The sequence below is a fragment of the Exophiala spinifera genome (assembly GCF_000836115.1).
Source record: "Exophiala spinifera strain CBS 89968 unplaced genomic scaffold supercont1.3, whole genome shotgun sequence".
NCBI classification, from domain to species: Eukaryota; Fungi; Ascomycota; class Eurotiomycetes; order Chaetothyriales; family Herpotrichiellaceae; genus Exophiala; species Exophiala spinifera.
The window spans coordinates 1,404,086-1,420,995 of record NW_015622515.1 but is presented as its reverse complement, the minus strand read 5'-3'; the positions used below and the strand labels follow the sequence as shown (position 1 = coordinate 1,420,995).

General features: G+C 53.4%; 8 protein-coding genes across 8 annotated transcripts; 4 read left to right on the top strand and 4 right to left on the bottom strand.

Annotated features, from left to right (window-relative positions):
- Nucleotides 1-742: 742 nt before the first annotated feature.
- On the bottom strand, nucleotides 743-2,026 carry PV08_04264 (uncharacterized protein; the record flags this gene model as incomplete). Its single annotated transcript, XM_016378612.1, has 1 exon — nucleotides 743-2,026. One exon carries the CDS (start codon nucleotides 2,024-2,026, stop codon nucleotides 743-745), a length of 1,284 nt encoding a protein of 427 aa, XP_016237289.1.
- A 536-nt stretch (nucleotides 2,027-2,562) lies between these two features.
- PV08_04263 (glutamate-tRNA ligase) lies at nucleotides 2,563-4,401 on the top strand (the record flags this gene model as incomplete). The annotated part of the gene is made up of 1 exon (XM_016378611.1): nucleotides 2,563-4,401. One exon carries the CDS (start codon nucleotides 2,563-2,565, stop codon nucleotides 4,399-4,401), a length of 1,839 nt encoding a protein of 612 aa, XP_016237288.1.
- A 699-nt stretch (nucleotides 4,402-5,100) lies between these two features.
- PV08_04262 (uncharacterized protein) lies at nucleotides 5,101-6,529 on the bottom strand (the record flags this gene model as incomplete). The annotated part of the gene is made up of 3 exons (XM_016378610.1): nucleotides 5,101-5,899; nucleotides 6,097-6,212; nucleotides 6,371-6,529. 3 exons carry the CDS (start codon nucleotides 6,527-6,529, stop codon nucleotides 5,101-5,103), a joined length of 1,074 nt encoding a protein of 357 aa, XP_016237287.1.
- A 679-nt stretch (nucleotides 6,530-7,208) lies between these two features.
- PV08_04261 (uncharacterized protein) lies at nucleotides 7,209-9,190 on the bottom strand (the record flags this gene model as incomplete). Its single annotated transcript, XM_016378609.1, has 4 exons — nucleotides 7,209-7,307; nucleotides 7,358-8,193; nucleotides 8,284-8,750; nucleotides 8,850-9,190. The coding sequence occupies 4 exons, from the start codon at nucleotides 9,188-9,190 to the stop codon at nucleotides 7,209-7,211; spliced, it is 1,743 nt and encodes a 580-aa protein (XP_016237286.1).
- A 956-nt stretch (nucleotides 9,191-10,146) lies between these two features.
- PV08_04260 (uncharacterized protein) lies at nucleotides 10,147-11,265 on the top strand (the record flags this gene model as incomplete). The annotated part of the gene is made up of 3 exons (XM_016378608.1): nucleotides 10,147-10,193; nucleotides 10,249-10,312; nucleotides 10,375-11,265. The coding sequence occupies 3 exons, from the start codon at nucleotides 10,147-10,149 to the stop codon at nucleotides 11,263-11,265; spliced, it is 1,002 nt and encodes a 333-aa protein (XP_016237285.1).
- A 549-nt stretch (nucleotides 11,266-11,814) lies between these two features.
- Nucleotides 11,815-12,099, top strand: PV08_04259 (uncharacterized protein; the record flags this gene model as incomplete). The annotated part of the gene is made up of 1 exon (XM_016378607.1): nucleotides 11,815-12,099. The coding sequence occupies one exon, from the start codon at nucleotides 11,815-11,817 to the stop codon at nucleotides 12,097-12,099; it is 285 nt and encodes a 94-aa protein (XP_016237284.1).
- Nucleotides 12,100-12,252: 153 nt separating this feature from the next.
- On the top strand, nucleotides 12,253-14,675 carry PV08_04258 (uncharacterized protein; the record flags this gene model as incomplete). Its single annotated transcript, XM_016378606.1, has 7 exons — nucleotides 12,253-12,318; nucleotides 12,865-13,549; nucleotides 13,615-13,651; nucleotides 13,703-13,838; nucleotides 13,923-14,278; nucleotides 14,330-14,594; nucleotides 14,655-14,675. 7 exons carry the CDS (start codon nucleotides 12,253-12,255, stop codon nucleotides 14,673-14,675), a joined length of 1,566 nt encoding a protein of 521 aa, XP_016237283.1.
- Nucleotides 14,676-15,013: 338 nt separating this feature from the next.
- Nucleotides 15,014-16,699, bottom strand: PV08_04257 (uncharacterized protein; the record flags this gene model as incomplete). The annotated part of the gene is made up of 4 exons (XM_016378605.1): nucleotides 15,014-15,229; nucleotides 15,358-15,662; nucleotides 15,835-15,969; nucleotides 16,321-16,699. The coding sequence occupies 4 exons, from the start codon at nucleotides 16,697-16,699 to the stop codon at nucleotides 15,014-15,016; spliced, it is 1,035 nt and encodes a 344-aa protein (XP_016237282.1).
- Nucleotides 16,700-16,910: the final 211 nt, after the last annotated feature.

The window sequence follows — 16,910 nt, the reverse complement described above, 5'->3', positions numbered from 1 at the left end:
GAATCTGATCCAATTGACATAACCGTACATCCGCTAGAGAATCTCATAAGCTCTCGGGGAGTCTTCAACAAAACAAATTCCGTCCACAGGTTGAGGTAAGGTAACTTGGCAGGGGAAGAAGAGCCACGCACGCACGCACGCACGCAGACTCATCAGCCGTCGAGCTGGGTAGGTACATATGTAGCTACAGGACAGCAGCTCGATGCCAGTGCCGGGGGTAGACCACACTGAGTGAGAGTGACGTTGATCCAAATTAGATCTGCCATCGAACGGGATGGGTTCCTAGGAGAGTCGGTCGGTGTGGTGTATTGTGGTGTGGTGTGTCGCGTCCATGATTTCCAGGGCATAACGAAACAAATCTATCATTTCCCAACGCCATCAAAATAAATGCTTTAAGCACCCTCTGAACGCCGTCACAATGCTCTGCGGTGGTGGTCCTTTCTGTCTTGTCTTTGGTCTTGTCTTTGGTCTTGTCTTTGGTCTCTCTGCAAGGAGAGAGGGGGGAGACGGTGGTCTTTTCGTGATGACGACGCAATCGGAGAACAGAAAGGCCAAAAACCAAAACCAAAGCCATATATCCCCTTCGACTGGCTTGCTTCCTCTTGTTCTTGTTCTTCTTCAAGTAGTCATAAAACTCGTCACATCATGCCCGTTGTGTGCTCGCCCATTAAACCCCCTTGCCACCGCGTAATCCATACGTTCGGTTTTGGCGGAGGCGGGATTTTGTTTGGATAGGTATCATTTACTGGGTCTGACATTGGGCCTGTTGGGGACCGTCGTCGTCCTCCCACGCGTTTCCTGCCTCTTGGCCACCGATGTCGTCAATGTCCGCAACCTCAAACGGCACTTCGTCGGCCTCTTCGACCTCGATGGGCGGAGGAGGTCCCGGCAGTATCTTCTGGAGACTTTCGAGGGCGGCCGGGTCGGTGAAGAAACCGTCTTCGGGGAAAGTGACTTCGACAACCAGGTACAGGTCTCCCTTCGTGTCGCTGCGCTTCAACGGCATGCCTTCGCCGGGCACCTTGAGGACTTCGCCGGGGCGGAGGATCTGGCCTGGGGTCTGCGGGTGGAGGAGTTCAATGCCGCGGCCGTCGAGGTGCTTGACCACGACGCGGTGGAAGCCGGCGAGGGCCTCTGCGAGGGTGATTTCCAGCTTGGCTGACAGATCGTTGCCCGTGCGCTGGAACACGTCGTGCGGCTGCTCGACCAGGTGGAAGATGATGTCGCCCGTCTCTTCGGCGCCAGGCACCTGGTCTGCCTCGCCCTCGAGTCTGATCTGGTCGCCCTCTCTGGCGCCCCGCGGGATGTAGAGTTCGAGTTGCTTCCGCTCCTCGGTGACCTTCTTGCCCTTGCACTTCTTGCACTTGTCCTTGGGGTTCCAGACCTCGCCGGTGCCTTCGCACGCGCCGCACTCGACCATGCGCTGCGTCAGCATACCGGGCCCGACCTGGCTCAGGATCTGCTTGACACCTTGGCCCTTGCACGCCGAACACTCCTTGGGCTTGGCCTTGTCGACGCCGCCGGTGCCGTTGCACTTGGAGCAGATGACGTTCTTGGTCGACGAGAACTTGACCGTCTTGCCCTTGTACAGGTCTTCCAGCGTCACTTCGTACTTTTGGTTCTCGTCCGGGCTGCGCCGCATCTTTCGGCGTCCCCCGCCGCCGCCCATGCCTGGCATCCCACCCATTCCAGGAATGCCGCCGCCCATGCCGAACATGTTCAGGATGTCTTCCATGTTGACTTCGGCGCCCATACCGCCGGGCCCGCCGCCGCCGTTGAAGGCCGCCATGCCGTGGGCATCGTAAAGGTGTCGCTTTTCGTCGTCGTAAAGGATCTCGTAGGCCTGGCTGGCAGCCTTGAAACGAGCTTCGGACTCTTCTCGCTGCTCGGGAGGCACTTTGTCAGGGTGGTGTTGGAGAGCCATCTTCCGGTACGCTTTGCGGATATCTGCCTGCGAGGCATCTTTGGGCACGCCTAGGATCCCGTAGAGGTCGATTTCCTCCGCTGCGTCTGGTGCGCCGTTCATCTTGGTGGGGGGATCCGAGTGGTTATCAAATGGTCTGTGTCAAAAGCTCTTGCGTCTGGGAGAGGATATTTCGTTGGATGAAGAGCGAAACAGATTTCGGGAGGAAGAGAAAGAAAACCGAGACGTCGAACTGGCGGTAGAGAAGAGATGGATTGTTCGAAAAACCAAAAAGCCAGTAGGTGGAAAAATGGTGTTTTGTCAGGCTGCCGGAAACAAGAGGTGAAGATCCTGCGTCTCCAACGTCTCTAGATACGAAGAACTCACTAATTACCCCAGTGTTGGGCCTGAATTTCATCCGTCTTCCGTGTGTTCCTCGTGTAGGCGGCGACAGCGAGCAGGCAATGAGCAGGACCGTAGATTGTACCATCCCTACGTAACTGGCCACCAGCCATTGCTTGAATATTCTCGCGTCTTCTGTCTCGACCGCTTACCGCATCATTGTTGTTGTGCTGCGGCTTTTTTTCGCCGCAGTTTACACTCCGTCTCTCACACCTTGGCCCTGGCCTTTCGCCCTCACCTCTTCCTCAGCTCGACACATGAGGATTGGCCGAACCGCCCAGGCTGGACTAGGCCGCCTCACGGGATGGATATGTACGACATGTCGAGCACGCCAGACCCAAGATCGGGCGACGTACACGTATAATGCTCCAACCACGGCTGCAAGCGTTGGACGCATCCATACGCGCACCTATTCCTCAAGCCCTCCTCTGAAACGCGGGAAACTACCAGACACTCCCGCCCGGACCAGATTCGCGCCGTCGCCTACCGGAAACCTCCATCTCGGTTCCATCCGTACAGCACTCTTCAATTACCTGCTCGCCCGTGCAACCCAAGGCCAGTTCCTCCTGCGCATTGAAGACACGGATGCGAAACGCACCATCCCCGGCGCCGAAGAAAGACTGTACAGAGACTTGACGTGGGCAGGGCTTAATTGGGATGAGGGTCCTGTGGTCGGCGGTCCATACGGGCCCTATCGACAGTCCGAACGACTACCTCTTTATCAACAGCACATAAAGTCGCTTCTATCCACGGGCCACGCCTATCGGTGCTTCTGCACACCTGAACGACTAGACGACCTAAACCGGCGGAGGCACGAGAAGGGCCTAAGTCTGGGCTACGACCGGAAATGTGCACACATTTCCCATGCCGAGTCTGAAGAGAGAGCCTCCAAGGGCGAAAAGCACACCATTCGCTTCCGGTCGCCGGATACATGGCCACGGTATAATGACCTGGTGTACGGGAAGAGTGGACACGGTGCGGAAAAGACAAAGAAACTCCTTGTGGATGAACCCGTCTATGAGGACGTTATCCTGATCAAGTCTGACGGATACCCTACATACCACTGGGCCAACGTCTGCGACGACCACGACATGCACATCACCCACGTCGTGCGTGGAAGTGAGTGGATGGCCAGCACACCGCTGCACGTCGCTCTTTACAAGGCCCTGGGTTGGACGGCGCCTTTGTACGCCCATGTACCGCTGCTGGTGGATGAGAACAAGCAGAAACTCAGCAAGCGCAACTTCGACTCGGACATTGCGAGTTTTCGGGACAAGGGTATCTTTCCTGAGACGTTGGTCAACTTTGCGGCGTTGCTGGGATGGTCGCACACTCAAAAGAACGACGTCATGGACCTCGCCCAGCTCGAGAAGCTGTTTGATCTGAAAATCACAAAGGGCAACACCATCGTCTCGTTCAACAAGCTCGAGTACCTTCAGGTCCGTCATGCGCGGCGCCGGATCCAATCCCGCGGCCCGAACTTTGAACAAATGGTTCGCGACCTCGCTGTGGCCGTGCTGGATCGTTACGGCGCTCGTAATGTGACTGAATTCATCGGCACGAGACCCCTACAGGAGGTTCTGGCGTCGATGCTCGAGATCGAGTCGTTCAAGTACCGCTCCCCAACAGACTTTGCGGACCAACTCTCGATTTTTTTCGAACCTGTCTCGTTGACCGCGGCGCACGCCACACCCCCCGACGTCGATGCGTCGCTGCTGCATTATCTCCGTGTCGCGGCTGCGACGGTATGTCTCGTCCCGCAAACCTCATGGAGTGAGAGTGTCCATCTATCCCAGCTGAAGAGCTTGGAGATGTCCCCTGACGAATCTGTCGATGCAGCCCGGTGGAAAAGAGATCTGTATCATTATCTTCGATGGGCCTTGGCCACGGGCCCCAAGGGTCCACCTGTCGCGAAGACGCTTGAGCTTCTGGGGAGGGAGGCGTCGGCGCGTAGACTCCAAGCTGCAAATCTGAGAGCTCAAGAACTCATGGCCGCCTCCTCGAAGCCGAAGATCGAAACCGAGACCTTCAAGGGCAATGCCGACGGGAAGAGAAGGTTTGAGAAGGAGTGGACCGGGCATAGTCTGCCTGTGTAATCAATAAAATGCTACTGTATGCTAAGGCATCTCTCATCACCTATATCTAGGTATGTATGTAACTAGTATGTATCTGTACATGTACATATAGACACCTCACATGGATTTGGATGTGTGTATCATCTGTACTCTCCTTGTACAAGGTGTTTTGGACTCCTGACCATCCCAAAGCAGGTGCCTTATGTAGGTAGGTAGTCAGCCATCCAAGAAACGCACAGTCTATCCATACACATCTACGTCTCTACATCCTCTGTCCTTCTGGGGTTCTACTTGTCCTCCCATGTCCTGGTCGGACGGTTCTCAGCGTCGCCTACGTAGACTACTCGATTCATGGCGGTCATGTAGACGATCTGTTTTATCAGTACGTACCCACCTGGGCAGGTAGTTGAACGTTGGAGATTTGCTGTTCACACAGGCCTCATACACCCCCGGGACCACCAGAGCACCCTGGAATCTTCCCTTTTGGTTCTTCCAGGTGTTTTATCATCGCCAGTGCGACAATAACACGGGCATGTAGACCCTATGTACAGATTCGGTGAATATGCAATGGCGTTCCTAGCGTCCACTCACTCGGCACTTAAGGTATTTCATTGCATATACCTAGTCACCTACGCGTTCGGAGTGAAAGAAAGTCATGCAAGCAAGTCACGTCGAAAGTGACCCGCTTCAAGTACCTAGTACGTGCGGCATGTAAAAGTCCTACTCGGTAACCTCTCTGACCATCTCCCAGTTCCCTTTCAGATCCTCCTTCCACAGCGTGACCTTGTTGTCGCCACCGCTCACGGCCAGGACGTTCCCGCTCAACGACCAACTGACGCGCCACAGCACGGCGTCGAACTCGAGCGTCTTGGCCAGCGTCCACGAAGCGGCGTCGGCAGGGTTCACCGACGTCCAGATCTTGACCGTCTTGTCCTGGCTCGCGCTCGCAATGTAGCTCTTGCTCAGCAGCGTCGGGCTCCACGACACGTCCCTCACCCAGTCGACGTGCCCGTTGGGGAGGACCACGCTGGTCTCGTAGGTTTGGCTCTGCGCGTTGAACTCCCACACCTTGACGCTGTTGTCGCTGCCGCCCGTGACGAAGCGGCGCACCGGCGACGCAGACGCAGACGCAGATGATGTCGACGATCCGCCGCCGTCTTTGCGCGTGATGGCACCCGGCGCGCCGACCGGCGACCAGCTCACGGCGTTGACGCCCATGGTGTGCGCGGGGAAGATGACGTGCGCCCATTGATTGTCGCGGAACTCGAGCACGCTGACGTTGCCGTCGGAGCTGGCGCACGCTAGCAGACAGCCTAGCTCGGGCGGCGCCCAGGACACCATGTTGACGCTCGCCGTGTGGATGGTCGACGTGAAGACCAGTGTCCATTGCGCCGGGCCGTTGGGCTGTTGGGACGGTGTTTCGCGGTAGATGTGCACGCGGCCATCATACGATGACGACGCGAGGAGCGTCCCAAACTTGGGATGCGCCCACGATACGCACCAGACTGCGCCTTCGTGTCTGCCACATGTCCATGTCAGCTCAGGCACCTGTACCCGATCGAAGGGGGGGCAGGGAGGACGAATATCGGGAGAGGGGATGGTTTGTGGTCGTCGCCCAGTCCTTCCTTGCTCAGCACCACCGACAAAAAGGCGTGGCCAGGCAGTGCATGTAGAACAGAGCAAAACCGTAAACAGTAAAGAAAGGTCATAGCATACCCTTTGAGAGTCTCCGTTAACCGGTGTTGGTCCCCGTCTATCTCGAAGATCTTGATCGTCTTGTCGCTCGAGCACGTTGCGAGGCGTCGACCGTAGTAATCCAGTACCGCGTCGTGCTATTTCCCAGATCATTGTCAGCCATGGCCTTCTTCTCTTCTCTTGACGGTCCAGGAGGAGAATTCTTCTCCATCGCATGTGTCCCACTTCATTCCGCAAAAGTCCGCTGGTACTGTAGGAGGGATGCAGGCCGGGGAATTGGATAGGTGGAACGTACAATCATGTCATCGTGACCCGAGTTCGCAATGACTTGCGCCTGTATACACAGAGACACAAAAATTAGCACCAATTCTTCCGGTAACAAACCCAAACCACCTTGCCACACGCCCATAGATCTCGCGAGAGGCCAAATCTCCCATACATCTTTCGCAGCCATTCTGTAACCGTCCCCTCATTCACGTACCATTTTCAACAAGCCACCCCCTGGTCTGCTCCTAAGAACTCTCGACGCTCGTCTTCTGTAACCAAGCTGGGAAAGTACGTGGCGAGTATTCTACCGCATCCGGTGTGCAATCTCCGGGTCTGGGCACGCAGAAAGAGAAGAAGAAAGAAGGTGGATAGTATGCTGTGCGTTGTGATTTGCGATCTGGCTTCAATAAACAGCATTCGCAGACGCAGACGCAGACGTGAGGGCGCAATGTCCAATTGTTGCCGCAGATCAACCGACTTCGCCATCTTATCTAATCATGCAGCCTTGTTCCAGTTTAACTGTAATGTACAGGATCCTGCTTCGACGTCTTTCATTCATGCTTCTCTGGCCACTTTGCAACAACCAAGCATCCATTGTGGGTGTGAAGGACTGTCTCTAAACCACCTTGACTCGCCCAATAGCAGCCAAATCCGCAGGACTCAGCGCCTCCTAATGCAACGCCCCGCTGGATGAAAGCACTCTCTGTGACAATACCCCATAGTAAAACAGCTCCGAGAAGAATCCTGAACCAGTCGGTAGAAGATGGCCAGGCAAAGCATCCGTCACAAAACATTGAAGGAGGAACGCCTCCACATCAATGCAATAAATGGCCTTCATCTCCTTCCCATACTCCCTAAACCATACCTTATCTTCCGAGAGGAACATCATGCTTGTGCAGTCCTTCTGCCCAGACCGGTAATTTCTTGTCTCGCTCATAGATAAGTCCACAATTGTTGCAAAGAGTCTGGAACGGATTAGCGTGAAGAATATCAACATCGTAACAGTATTGCTCACCCTTGGTCCGAGTGGTCCATCCCTGACAGCCCAGATAGCATTGCCCCAGATGAGACAATGCTTACATCGCCACGTCTGCCTTTCAAACTCTTGCAACCTATTACCCTCACCACCCCAAGCAGCACTGGCAGAGCTTTCGGGAGTTCCAGCTTTGCCGGTGGGACTTAGAGAACGGAACCGCCTCTTCTTCTTGCTTCTCTCCCCACGACCAAGAGATGGTGTATCTTCACCACCTGCCCCGACCGCAGTATAATCAAAGTAACTTCCACGTAATTGCGCTTCTTGTTCTCGTGCAGACGGAACCATTCCAGCAGTCGAACTGAATCTTGCAGTTTCTCTTCGCAACCGTCTTAGTTGTCGTTCTCGATCGCCTTCCCGCTTCTCAATCTCTTCTTTGCTCAACGCCTCGAATTTGGGTTCCCATTCTGCACCAAAGTCGTCGATATCGTATCGCCAACCGGCACCTTCTTCAGCTCGCACGGCTTGATTGTCAATCTCACCACCACCCCAGGCGCCGCCCCCGATCATGACCATCCCGCCCTCACAAGCTTCCTTCTTCAACCTCAGGACCGCTTCGTAAATGGCATGGGTGATGGCCATGACCCATTCACCATTCAGACCCATGTCGGCACATGTCTGTTTAGCGAATGCCTCTGCTGCACCAGGTGGGTGCAAGAGGGACCACTCGAATTTGTCTTGGTAAAGCTTCGAAGATAGGTAAATTGACAGTGTTATGACGCACCGAAATGAATCGTCCGGGTTCAGAGATAGGTCGTCAGTCGAGTTGTCAGATACTATGACAGGTTCTGCTGGGAGGGGTGAAGCAGCAGCTGTTACTGATGCGCCATTAGCAAGTGTTACTTGCCGAGGGGTAGAAGGAGCAGGAGTGGCCGGCGCTGTCGATGCAGGACGCGATATTGAAGCACCGAAAATAGGCCTTGGAGTTCCATCACGGGAGCTGCCATTGACCACCGCTGACGGAGTACCGGCATTGTTCACTTCAGGCATCTGTGATCTCTTCCCCTGGGTATGAAACAGTGGGTGCATGGCAACTCCGGCATAATCCTCGAGTTGATTTCGGATTTGCTGGCTGACATTCATTGCAAGCGCAGTCTGATTTGGCAAGTCGAGCTCCCTAACAAAATTCAATGCGAAATCATCAGGAGTCAGTAGTTCTTCATGGAGGTTCCATAGAAATATGTCTCGGATCTTATACGCGGGTGTAGGCTCGGGTCGCTTGAAGACTGGAAGTGCTGGGTTAACGCCAACGGCCATGGCCTGTGAGGGTAGAGGGTATGGTGAATCTGGCTGATGCTGGGGGACGTCGAGATCGATCCGAATGGGTATCAGCGTCAAAGGTAGCTGAGCTTGTATGTGCGCCTGGCAATCGGTCCTATACAACATGGGTACCGGGTCAATACTTGGATCATTCCTGAATTGCACGAGGGGCTCAAAAGAGTTGGGGCAACACATGAGAGACGTCTCAACTTACTGGGGTCTGACGGTCCTCCGAAGTATCCATTCCCGGTATATGGGCTGCAAGTCTAAGGGTTGATGTAACTCCTTGCCCAGCTTTTCATGTTGAGGCTCTCTCTTCTCGAGTTCTTCTCTTCGTAACGATCGCAGACCTGTTGGCCGCCGTGACGACTCGCTGTCATCGAAATCGTCATCATCATAAGCATCGTCGGCATAGTTTATGATTGTGGTCCCGCGTTTCGTCGTGCGACTTCCTGGGCCGACATTTTGGGTCTGCAGGACAGGTTGGAGTAGGGTATTGGCGTATTGACGGAGTCGCGGCGGATAGCTGGTAACGAAGGCCTGCGCGGGAGCCATAGCGAGGACCTATTTGAGGGCTATACCATTGTCAGAACGCTGCGGAGCAATGAGGATGCAGAGTAGCTGGACTCTATGCGAGATTTCACAAAGACACGTACTGAGTCGCCAGTCGCAAATCTTGAGCCTCCCAGACATGTCGCGCGCATCGCGGCCGACAGAAAACTGATGTCAGGCCCAAAGGGTAACAACAGCCCGCTGCTTTAAGGCTGCCACACGATAGCCTCCCTGTCTCACTTCAGCGTTTACCACATGTACCTGATGTGTACCTACGTATCTACAGTAACGGAGAACAGCTCGTGTCTATGTCTCTAGACCTGCAGGGGCTCATCGCGTCAAGAAGAACAACTCAAGGTGCTTGGAGAGTCCTCCGAGTGCAAATGAGCCTTAGAAAGCGACCCAAGGTGATGAATTCCCTTGTGAACCCATGACCCGAGCGCAGTGCTAGTTGTGGAAGCCCCGAATGCTGCGACGCGGCTGTTCTAATCCTATCAGATGTTGTCACCGACACGGGGTTCGTCAGATGCAGAGAGGTCTCTCGAGATGGAGGTCAACAATCATGAATCCATCCCGGCTACGAGTTACTTTGTCTGAAGCAGGAACGTAGTGGCACTTTGCAGCTAAACTCCCTGTATCCGCGGGGCTTTCCTGAGTACGGCACCACATATTGCCAATCGGGAATTCTCACGGGACGAATGGACTACTGGATGGGGGATAGATCGGCTTCTTTATCAACAATACAAACAACGAGTGTCACATACGGGTGGGCACGGCAGGACTTCTGTTGTTTCTCCCCACAGCCCCGCGCTGTACCTGGTCACTAACAATCTACAACAAACGTACATATACTTTGCACTGCAGTCAGGACCAGACATCTCAGCCTAACGGCACTCCAAATACGCAGCGACATCGCCAACTGAAACTCGACTTCAGACCGCAAACGCAAAACTGACAACATGTCTCGATACGTGAAGATCGACTGCCACTCTCATTACCTTCCGCCGTCAGTACTGAAGGGGTTCTCGCCTGTGAAGCGCTACTCGCTGACGATAGGACAGGGGATATCGCGATGCTTGCGCCGAGAATGGACATAAGAACCCAGATGGCATGCCTGCGATCCCAGTATGTTGTTAAAGGAGGCTCCTTGCCATAAATCTCGGATTTTGCTGACTGCTGATATGTAGCCATGGAGCCCAGAAGCGCATTTGGATATGATGAAGGCGGTGAATATCACCAAGTCAATCCTTAGCATCAGTTCACCCGGCACCCATCTTGTACCCGGAAATCTTGACTTGACTCGCAAAGTCACGAAGTACTGCAATGACTACGCAAGTGATCTGAAGAAACAGAAGCCTGAGCAATTTGGGTTTTTTGCATCACTGCCCCTGTCAGACGTGGAGTTCTGCCTGCAAGAAATCCCACGGGCATTGGATGAGCTCGACGCAGATGGATTCGCCGTTATGACCAATTTTGGGGGTTCGTACCTTGGTGACAAGACTTTCGATCCGATATTCGAGCTCCTGAACCAACGCAAGGCCAAAATCTTCATCCATCCAACCACGCCTTGTCTGAAGGACGGTACAGCAGCCACCCCTCTGCCTCACTTTCCTCGACCGGTCTTCGAATTCCTGTTCGACACAGCGAGAGCGGTCATGAATCTGTTCATGTCAGGGACAGTGAGTCGTTGTCCCAACGTGACATTTCTTGTGACACATGTGGGCGGTGCGTTTCCTCCTCTGATCAACCGATTCTCGGCCTTTGCTTCGGCTGTGAAGGTTCCTGGTGTTGATTCATCGGTCAACCCTCAGTGGGTGAAGGAGAGGTTGAACAAGCAATTCTACTTTGACTCGGCTGGATGGTCACTCAGTGAGCAGATGAAGGGCATGTTGGAGTACGTTACGGTGGATAGGATGCTGTATGGAAGTGATTTTCCGTTCACATCGCTTCCGTATGTGCAAGTTTTGTCGGACATGCATGATCAGTATCTGCCTGAGGTGTTTCCGCGCGACGAAGATCAGGAGAAGTTGTGCAGCAAGAACGCATTGCAGCTGTTCGGGAGCAAGAGCTCGCTATGAGCGACAGGGCCATCGCTGTCGTCGGACACCTGTAAAAATGCGGTCACTGACCAGGCACCCCAGAGTCGAGGGGTTGCGCTGGGAAGCCTTCCGATATGTCTCGCGGGAAAGCCCGCTGAATCGGGTGATACACAATTTCATTTCTTATTGAGACCTGCCTCCATCGTCATGATTTGTTGCATCACATTGTCCTGCTACCCCGGAAGACGTCGATGCGATCACCGTAGAAGCCCAGTGCTGTGCTTGAATTGCTCCATACCAAGCCTTGGGTGTCTTTCTTGGATATTGCGTCCGCTTGCTCCTCACCGGTGATGTGTCCCGGGCACACCCCCCAATGCCTGTCTTGGTTATCGTCATTGAGCCATACTGTACGTAGGAGGATGAGGTCATTGCTGGTGTCAAGCCAAGCTGGATTGTTTATAACAAGAACTTCTTGCTCATGATCCCAGGCCTATGCCGTTGGCACTTCTCATGACCGCACCACAACCTCAAGCACTCACGAGATTAGAGTAGACATTCCAGAACTCGAAGCAGAAGCAAGCGAGCACCATGACAGACACCCAACAGCCAACAGAGTCCCACTCAAAACTATTCGGACTTGAAGGCCAAAAAAGAGCATCAACAACAGCAGGCTCTGGTGCCGGAACGGGGATCACTGGCACAAGCGGACATGCTGGATCGTTAAACAACAAGGCCCCCGATGCACGGGTCGAAGCAAGTGAGAAGACCGTTGCTGGCGTGCCGCATGGAGGGAGATCTGGGACAAAGCCGGGTTCAGGAGGAGAGCCGCTTTATCCTAGTCAAAGAACTGGAACGATTGGAAAGGATGCCTGAGAGATTACTTGACTTTTGTCTGCGGGCGGGAAGCAAGAAGAGCCAAAGCGAAGAGGACTCAATAATGAGGTGCCTTATACGAATATGTTAAATTGCGTTTTTCTGCTGCTGAGTGAACACTGCTGCTCTTCAGGTGTATGATAATGTTTCCACATGGAATTTCGACAAATTGTGCTCATGATTGTGTTCGAAGGAAGGGTGCATATGGGTGTGGTCGATGTTGGTATTGAACAATACTGTAAAGGAACTACGAGCACGTTAAGTGGGCACCTACGGGTGGGCTAGTTAGTGCGCTAGTTGGTGACTTCAACACCTGTACGTAGGCTGTTTAGGCTCCCCATTATAAGGCTCTACGTGCCTACGCCAACGTGGCTAGTGGGCTTGAATCTGACAGCAACAGCGGCCCCTGGGGCTCACTAATTAGTTAAACGTAGTTAGGCTCACTAGGCCTCCTGTTAGACGCCCGAGCACCAGCACAAGGGCCTGCTAAGCCTCGAAGTTACTGTAGTTGGACTCTCTGGTCCGCCGCGTGGGAAGTGAAGCGGCTACTGGGCGTCTAAACGGAATCCGACGAGGTGATCCCGTCTCATCTCATGGCTTACAGAGAACCTTGAACTCTACCAAGTGCTATTAGCAGTAACCGCTAACAACGCCAAAATTAATACTCCTTCCAACTTCCAACCTCCAACCTCCAACCACACCCATCGCTTCGCTTCTACCACTCCAGACACCTCAGCTGATGTGTCGTCTGCCAACGCTTCATAGCCATCCACCTGCCCTTCCTACTCTCAATATCTCATATGCGCGCTCAATGTTGAGCGAGAACACCTGAGCTGTCCTGCGCAATCGCCGTCCTGCTTGCGACAATCAACCGACATCTTCAGATTCACATCACACGCTCGAATTGGCTGCGGCTCCGGCAACGCCCAATCAGTCACATCGCCACACCGGCTATTCGCTCCAGACTCGCCCATCACGGCGTTGTCAAGTTATAACACTCTCGACACTTCTGACGACAAGATCTATACCGCTCCGCCGCCTCACTCTCCAATTTCTGAGGGCTCATCCGCCGGTTCTCCTTCCCAACGACCACCGCCCTTTTCCTCCCTTTATTTCCCTACCGACGCCGAGCTCGATCGTATCAGAGCAACTGTCACTGAGACTGCTTGCGACTCGCTCTTAGCCAGTGCCCCGGCGCCCTCCTTTGAGGAGGCTCTCGCCGAAGACGAGGTCGAGTGCAAGGTCGAGGCCGAGACAAAAGCCGCACTACCTCCGGACACCAAGGCACAGTCTTCCAGAGCCGTTGAAGAAGGAGAGCCCCCGCCGCCTTACACCGAGGGTTCAAGTCCATTAGATTCCTTTGCCTACATCATGGCGGTAGCAGGTGGTGCCGCGAGCATCATAACACAAGTTCAACAAACCCCAGGACCGCCGATCAATACGTTAGGAGGTATGAATACTCTCTCGAGTGGGGTAAAAGTGAAAACAAGGTTCTGATGCAATATTCAGCAGGAGAAGCCGCTGCAGATGAACACATCACATTGGATCTGAGGTACAGTCTGCTCCGGAACTGAAACGCAGATGAGAAATTGACACTGGCTAGGGGCACCCGCTTCACGCTTTCCAGGGAGGAATTGTTGACGTTGCCCGAATTCGTCCTCCTCTCCCTCTTTCCCAATGGCCTATTACCAGACGGCCACATGAACTCGTTTCATGATGGCGATGTCTATCCCGTCGACGTACGTTTCACATCAAGAACCCACCCCTTCATTGTCCTTGCGAATCCTTGTATTTATATTGGAGACATTACTTATCGTACACAGTATGACCCAGCGTCCTTGCAGTATATGTTAAATTTCTTCCGTGACGTTGCGCAATCGATACCTTCAAGATCGCCTTCACCAACCACTCCATCCGAAAATGACCCCATCTCGATCGAACCACTCCAAGGTTCCACCAAAGACATGCTCCAAGATAGAGCGGGGATTATCGTTCTGAGAGAAGACCTCGACTTCTATGTCATTCCTCCTCGACCCGACATTGAAGCGCTGGAAATGACCGAAGTCAAGAGAGCCGCGGGAAGGTCACTGGTCAAGCAAAATGGCATCTTCTCGGGACTAAAACGAAGCGAAGAAGCCGGGACCACCGAGCAGCATCTAATAGAGATGTTGACTGCTGGGTATGTTTGTCCTTTCGAATGCTGTGAAATGCTGTGCTGACGGAAACACAGTGGTTTCAACCATGATGACAGCTGGGGCCACCGAGCAGGAGAACCTAACAAAGCAGTTATCTGCAGTCTAGCCCTTGCCCGACTACGGACAGATGTCAAGGGCGATATTGCAGGAAGCAATGCGGTCGGCATGGCTCAGAAGCTATTGCTGTTTTGGAGAAAACCTGCAAGAAGATGCTGGTGGGAAGGAGTAGAACTGGACGATGTTGCTGGCGTCGAGGGCAAAGTAAAGGTCTGGATTCGAAGAGTATGGACTCTTGAAATGGTAAGTGTTTGCATATCAAGAGAGTTTTTGCTGTTGATTTACTGACGTTATCTGCTTTAGAGTGTCATCGGCCTGCGGTGATATAGTGCATAAGTTGCTTTTCGTTAACATGGGTATTGTTGGTCCCGGACGTCAGTCAAAGTCTGGCCTTTTGTCGTGATATCCTTTTGTTGGGCATGCTATGGAGTATTGTGGATATGGAAACATAAGGTAGTTGAGCGACAGATGCCACATATGGCTTTGTATATCAATTTCGAGTTTCGTTGGTGAAGTCCACGTACGAGTACAAGTACATCAGTTGTGGTGGTGAAATTTCTCTAAGCTGAGACTTTATCCAACAATTCTATTCTCTGTATTTTTGTGGGGGATGGCAACGACAAGTGACACGTAGTCGTCCAGGTGTGTGTGTATCATAAAATTCATAACTTGTCCTTGGTGCGTGTCGGTGTCAGTGCATCAGCCTTGACCCCTGATCCAGCGAGCTGTGTGGTGGTGGCGATGGTCGTTGCTGTCGTTGTTGAGTCGTCCAACGCTCCCGACGCCTTTGTCTTTTCGTAATCTGGTCTCAACAGTTCAAATCCCTCGGTGACCCGTCCGTAAGTGATGCCGCCCAATCTACATATTGGACGGAGGACCTGTCGGGAGAGTACTCTCAATGGTTTACCCTGGGAAGTTGTATATTTTTGGAAGGTGGGTAGAGAGGGAGGGACAGGGATAGTGGCGGAGAGGACGGAGAGAGAGAGAGAGAGAGAAAGAGTCTCACATTCGGGTCAATCATATTCAGATCCTCATTGACGGCATCCTCCCTCACCCAGAAATTCACCCCTTCCAGAAGGGCCATGGCACCAGACTTGCGGCCCGGTTTGGCTCGGCTTTCAAACTCCTTGACCTCGTCGACCAGCTTGCATTCCACCGCGAACACACTCTCCTTCACCCGCGCCGGCTTCACGTGCGTGCTGGGGGCGGCGTGGAGTCCCGAGAGCGTCCATTCCGACACGCCCGGGGGCGCGTTGATGGACGTCGCGTTGGCGGCTTCGATGAAGTGTTCCGACACCATGTTGAGGACGCCTGTATGGGCGAGAGAGAGTGTGTGACGGTCAATAAATTTGAAATTTGTGGTGGATATTTTGGAAATGTCGTTCAGTCGTGGGTGCGTGCGTGGACGATGGAGACGCGAGGGAGGGAAGGGAACGTAGTGGCAGGCAGGCAAAATCGCTAAAAAAAGATTTTGAAAACTCACATTCTCTCGTATCAATGAGATTCTTGAGCGTGTCTTTGGCATTCTGTAAACCGCCCGAGATTCCCACGGTGAACATCGGAGGGTCCGAACAAACGAGGTTGGTGTAGGAGAATGGAGCGAGGTTTGAGGATTTGCCTGTTTTGGGCGGGAAAGATGTTGGATTTTCCATGTTAGTACAGACGGTCCATGTGTCATATGCGCTTTTGCCGTTCGAGATATGAACAAGTACTTCAGACGTAGATGTCTCAACGGAGGTGGGTAGGTGGGTAGGTAGGTAGGTAACTTGGTTCTCTTCTTTTCGGTCTTTGGGTCTTCCGTCTTTCGTTCTCCTTTCTTTCACTCACTCACGCACACAATCATGGCGTCAACGACACCGGGTATGAGGCGCTCCCGTTCTCATGCTCGTAGGCAACTCGTAGATAGCCGTAGACACAGCACACCCGGAACTCACTTGAAGATGCGGAGTGAAAATCAACAGTCACTCACCGTCCTTGGAAATCGTACTGAAGAACCCAATCGGTCTGGGCACGAAGCCTGAAATGAGCAATTTGTAATTAAACGCCGACGGCCGCCCTTGAGCATAAGGGTCGATTTCGACGTGGTCCTTGGTCAGCGACGCCCCGTTGTCGTTGCCGCCCTGGCCCCATGTCCAGTTTGGATCGCGAGTTTTTGTAAACGTCCAAGACGACGACGACGACGACGACGACGACGACGACGCGTGGTAACCGGCGTCCTCGGACCTCCAGTCTGGTCGTGACGCCTGCACGAGGTGGAAGTCGGGGTGTGGATTGCGGTTGATGGACGCTTCGTGTTTTGCTCGTTGGAGATGTGCGGGAGGGTGGTTCGATGGAGACGAGGGAGACATCGCTCGACCGAGGGTGTGTTTTATGAATCGTAGAGATTGTATTGTTGCGTGAACGCAAGTACAGGTAGACACTCGAAGCAACTCTTCGGACGACGTACTTGTACTCGGTAGGTGTCGATGATCACAAGTTAAAACGGAGTACGGAGAACGGAGAGAATATTTCTTGCAGGGATGCTTGTGAGCTCTAACCAACCTACTACAGTGGTACATC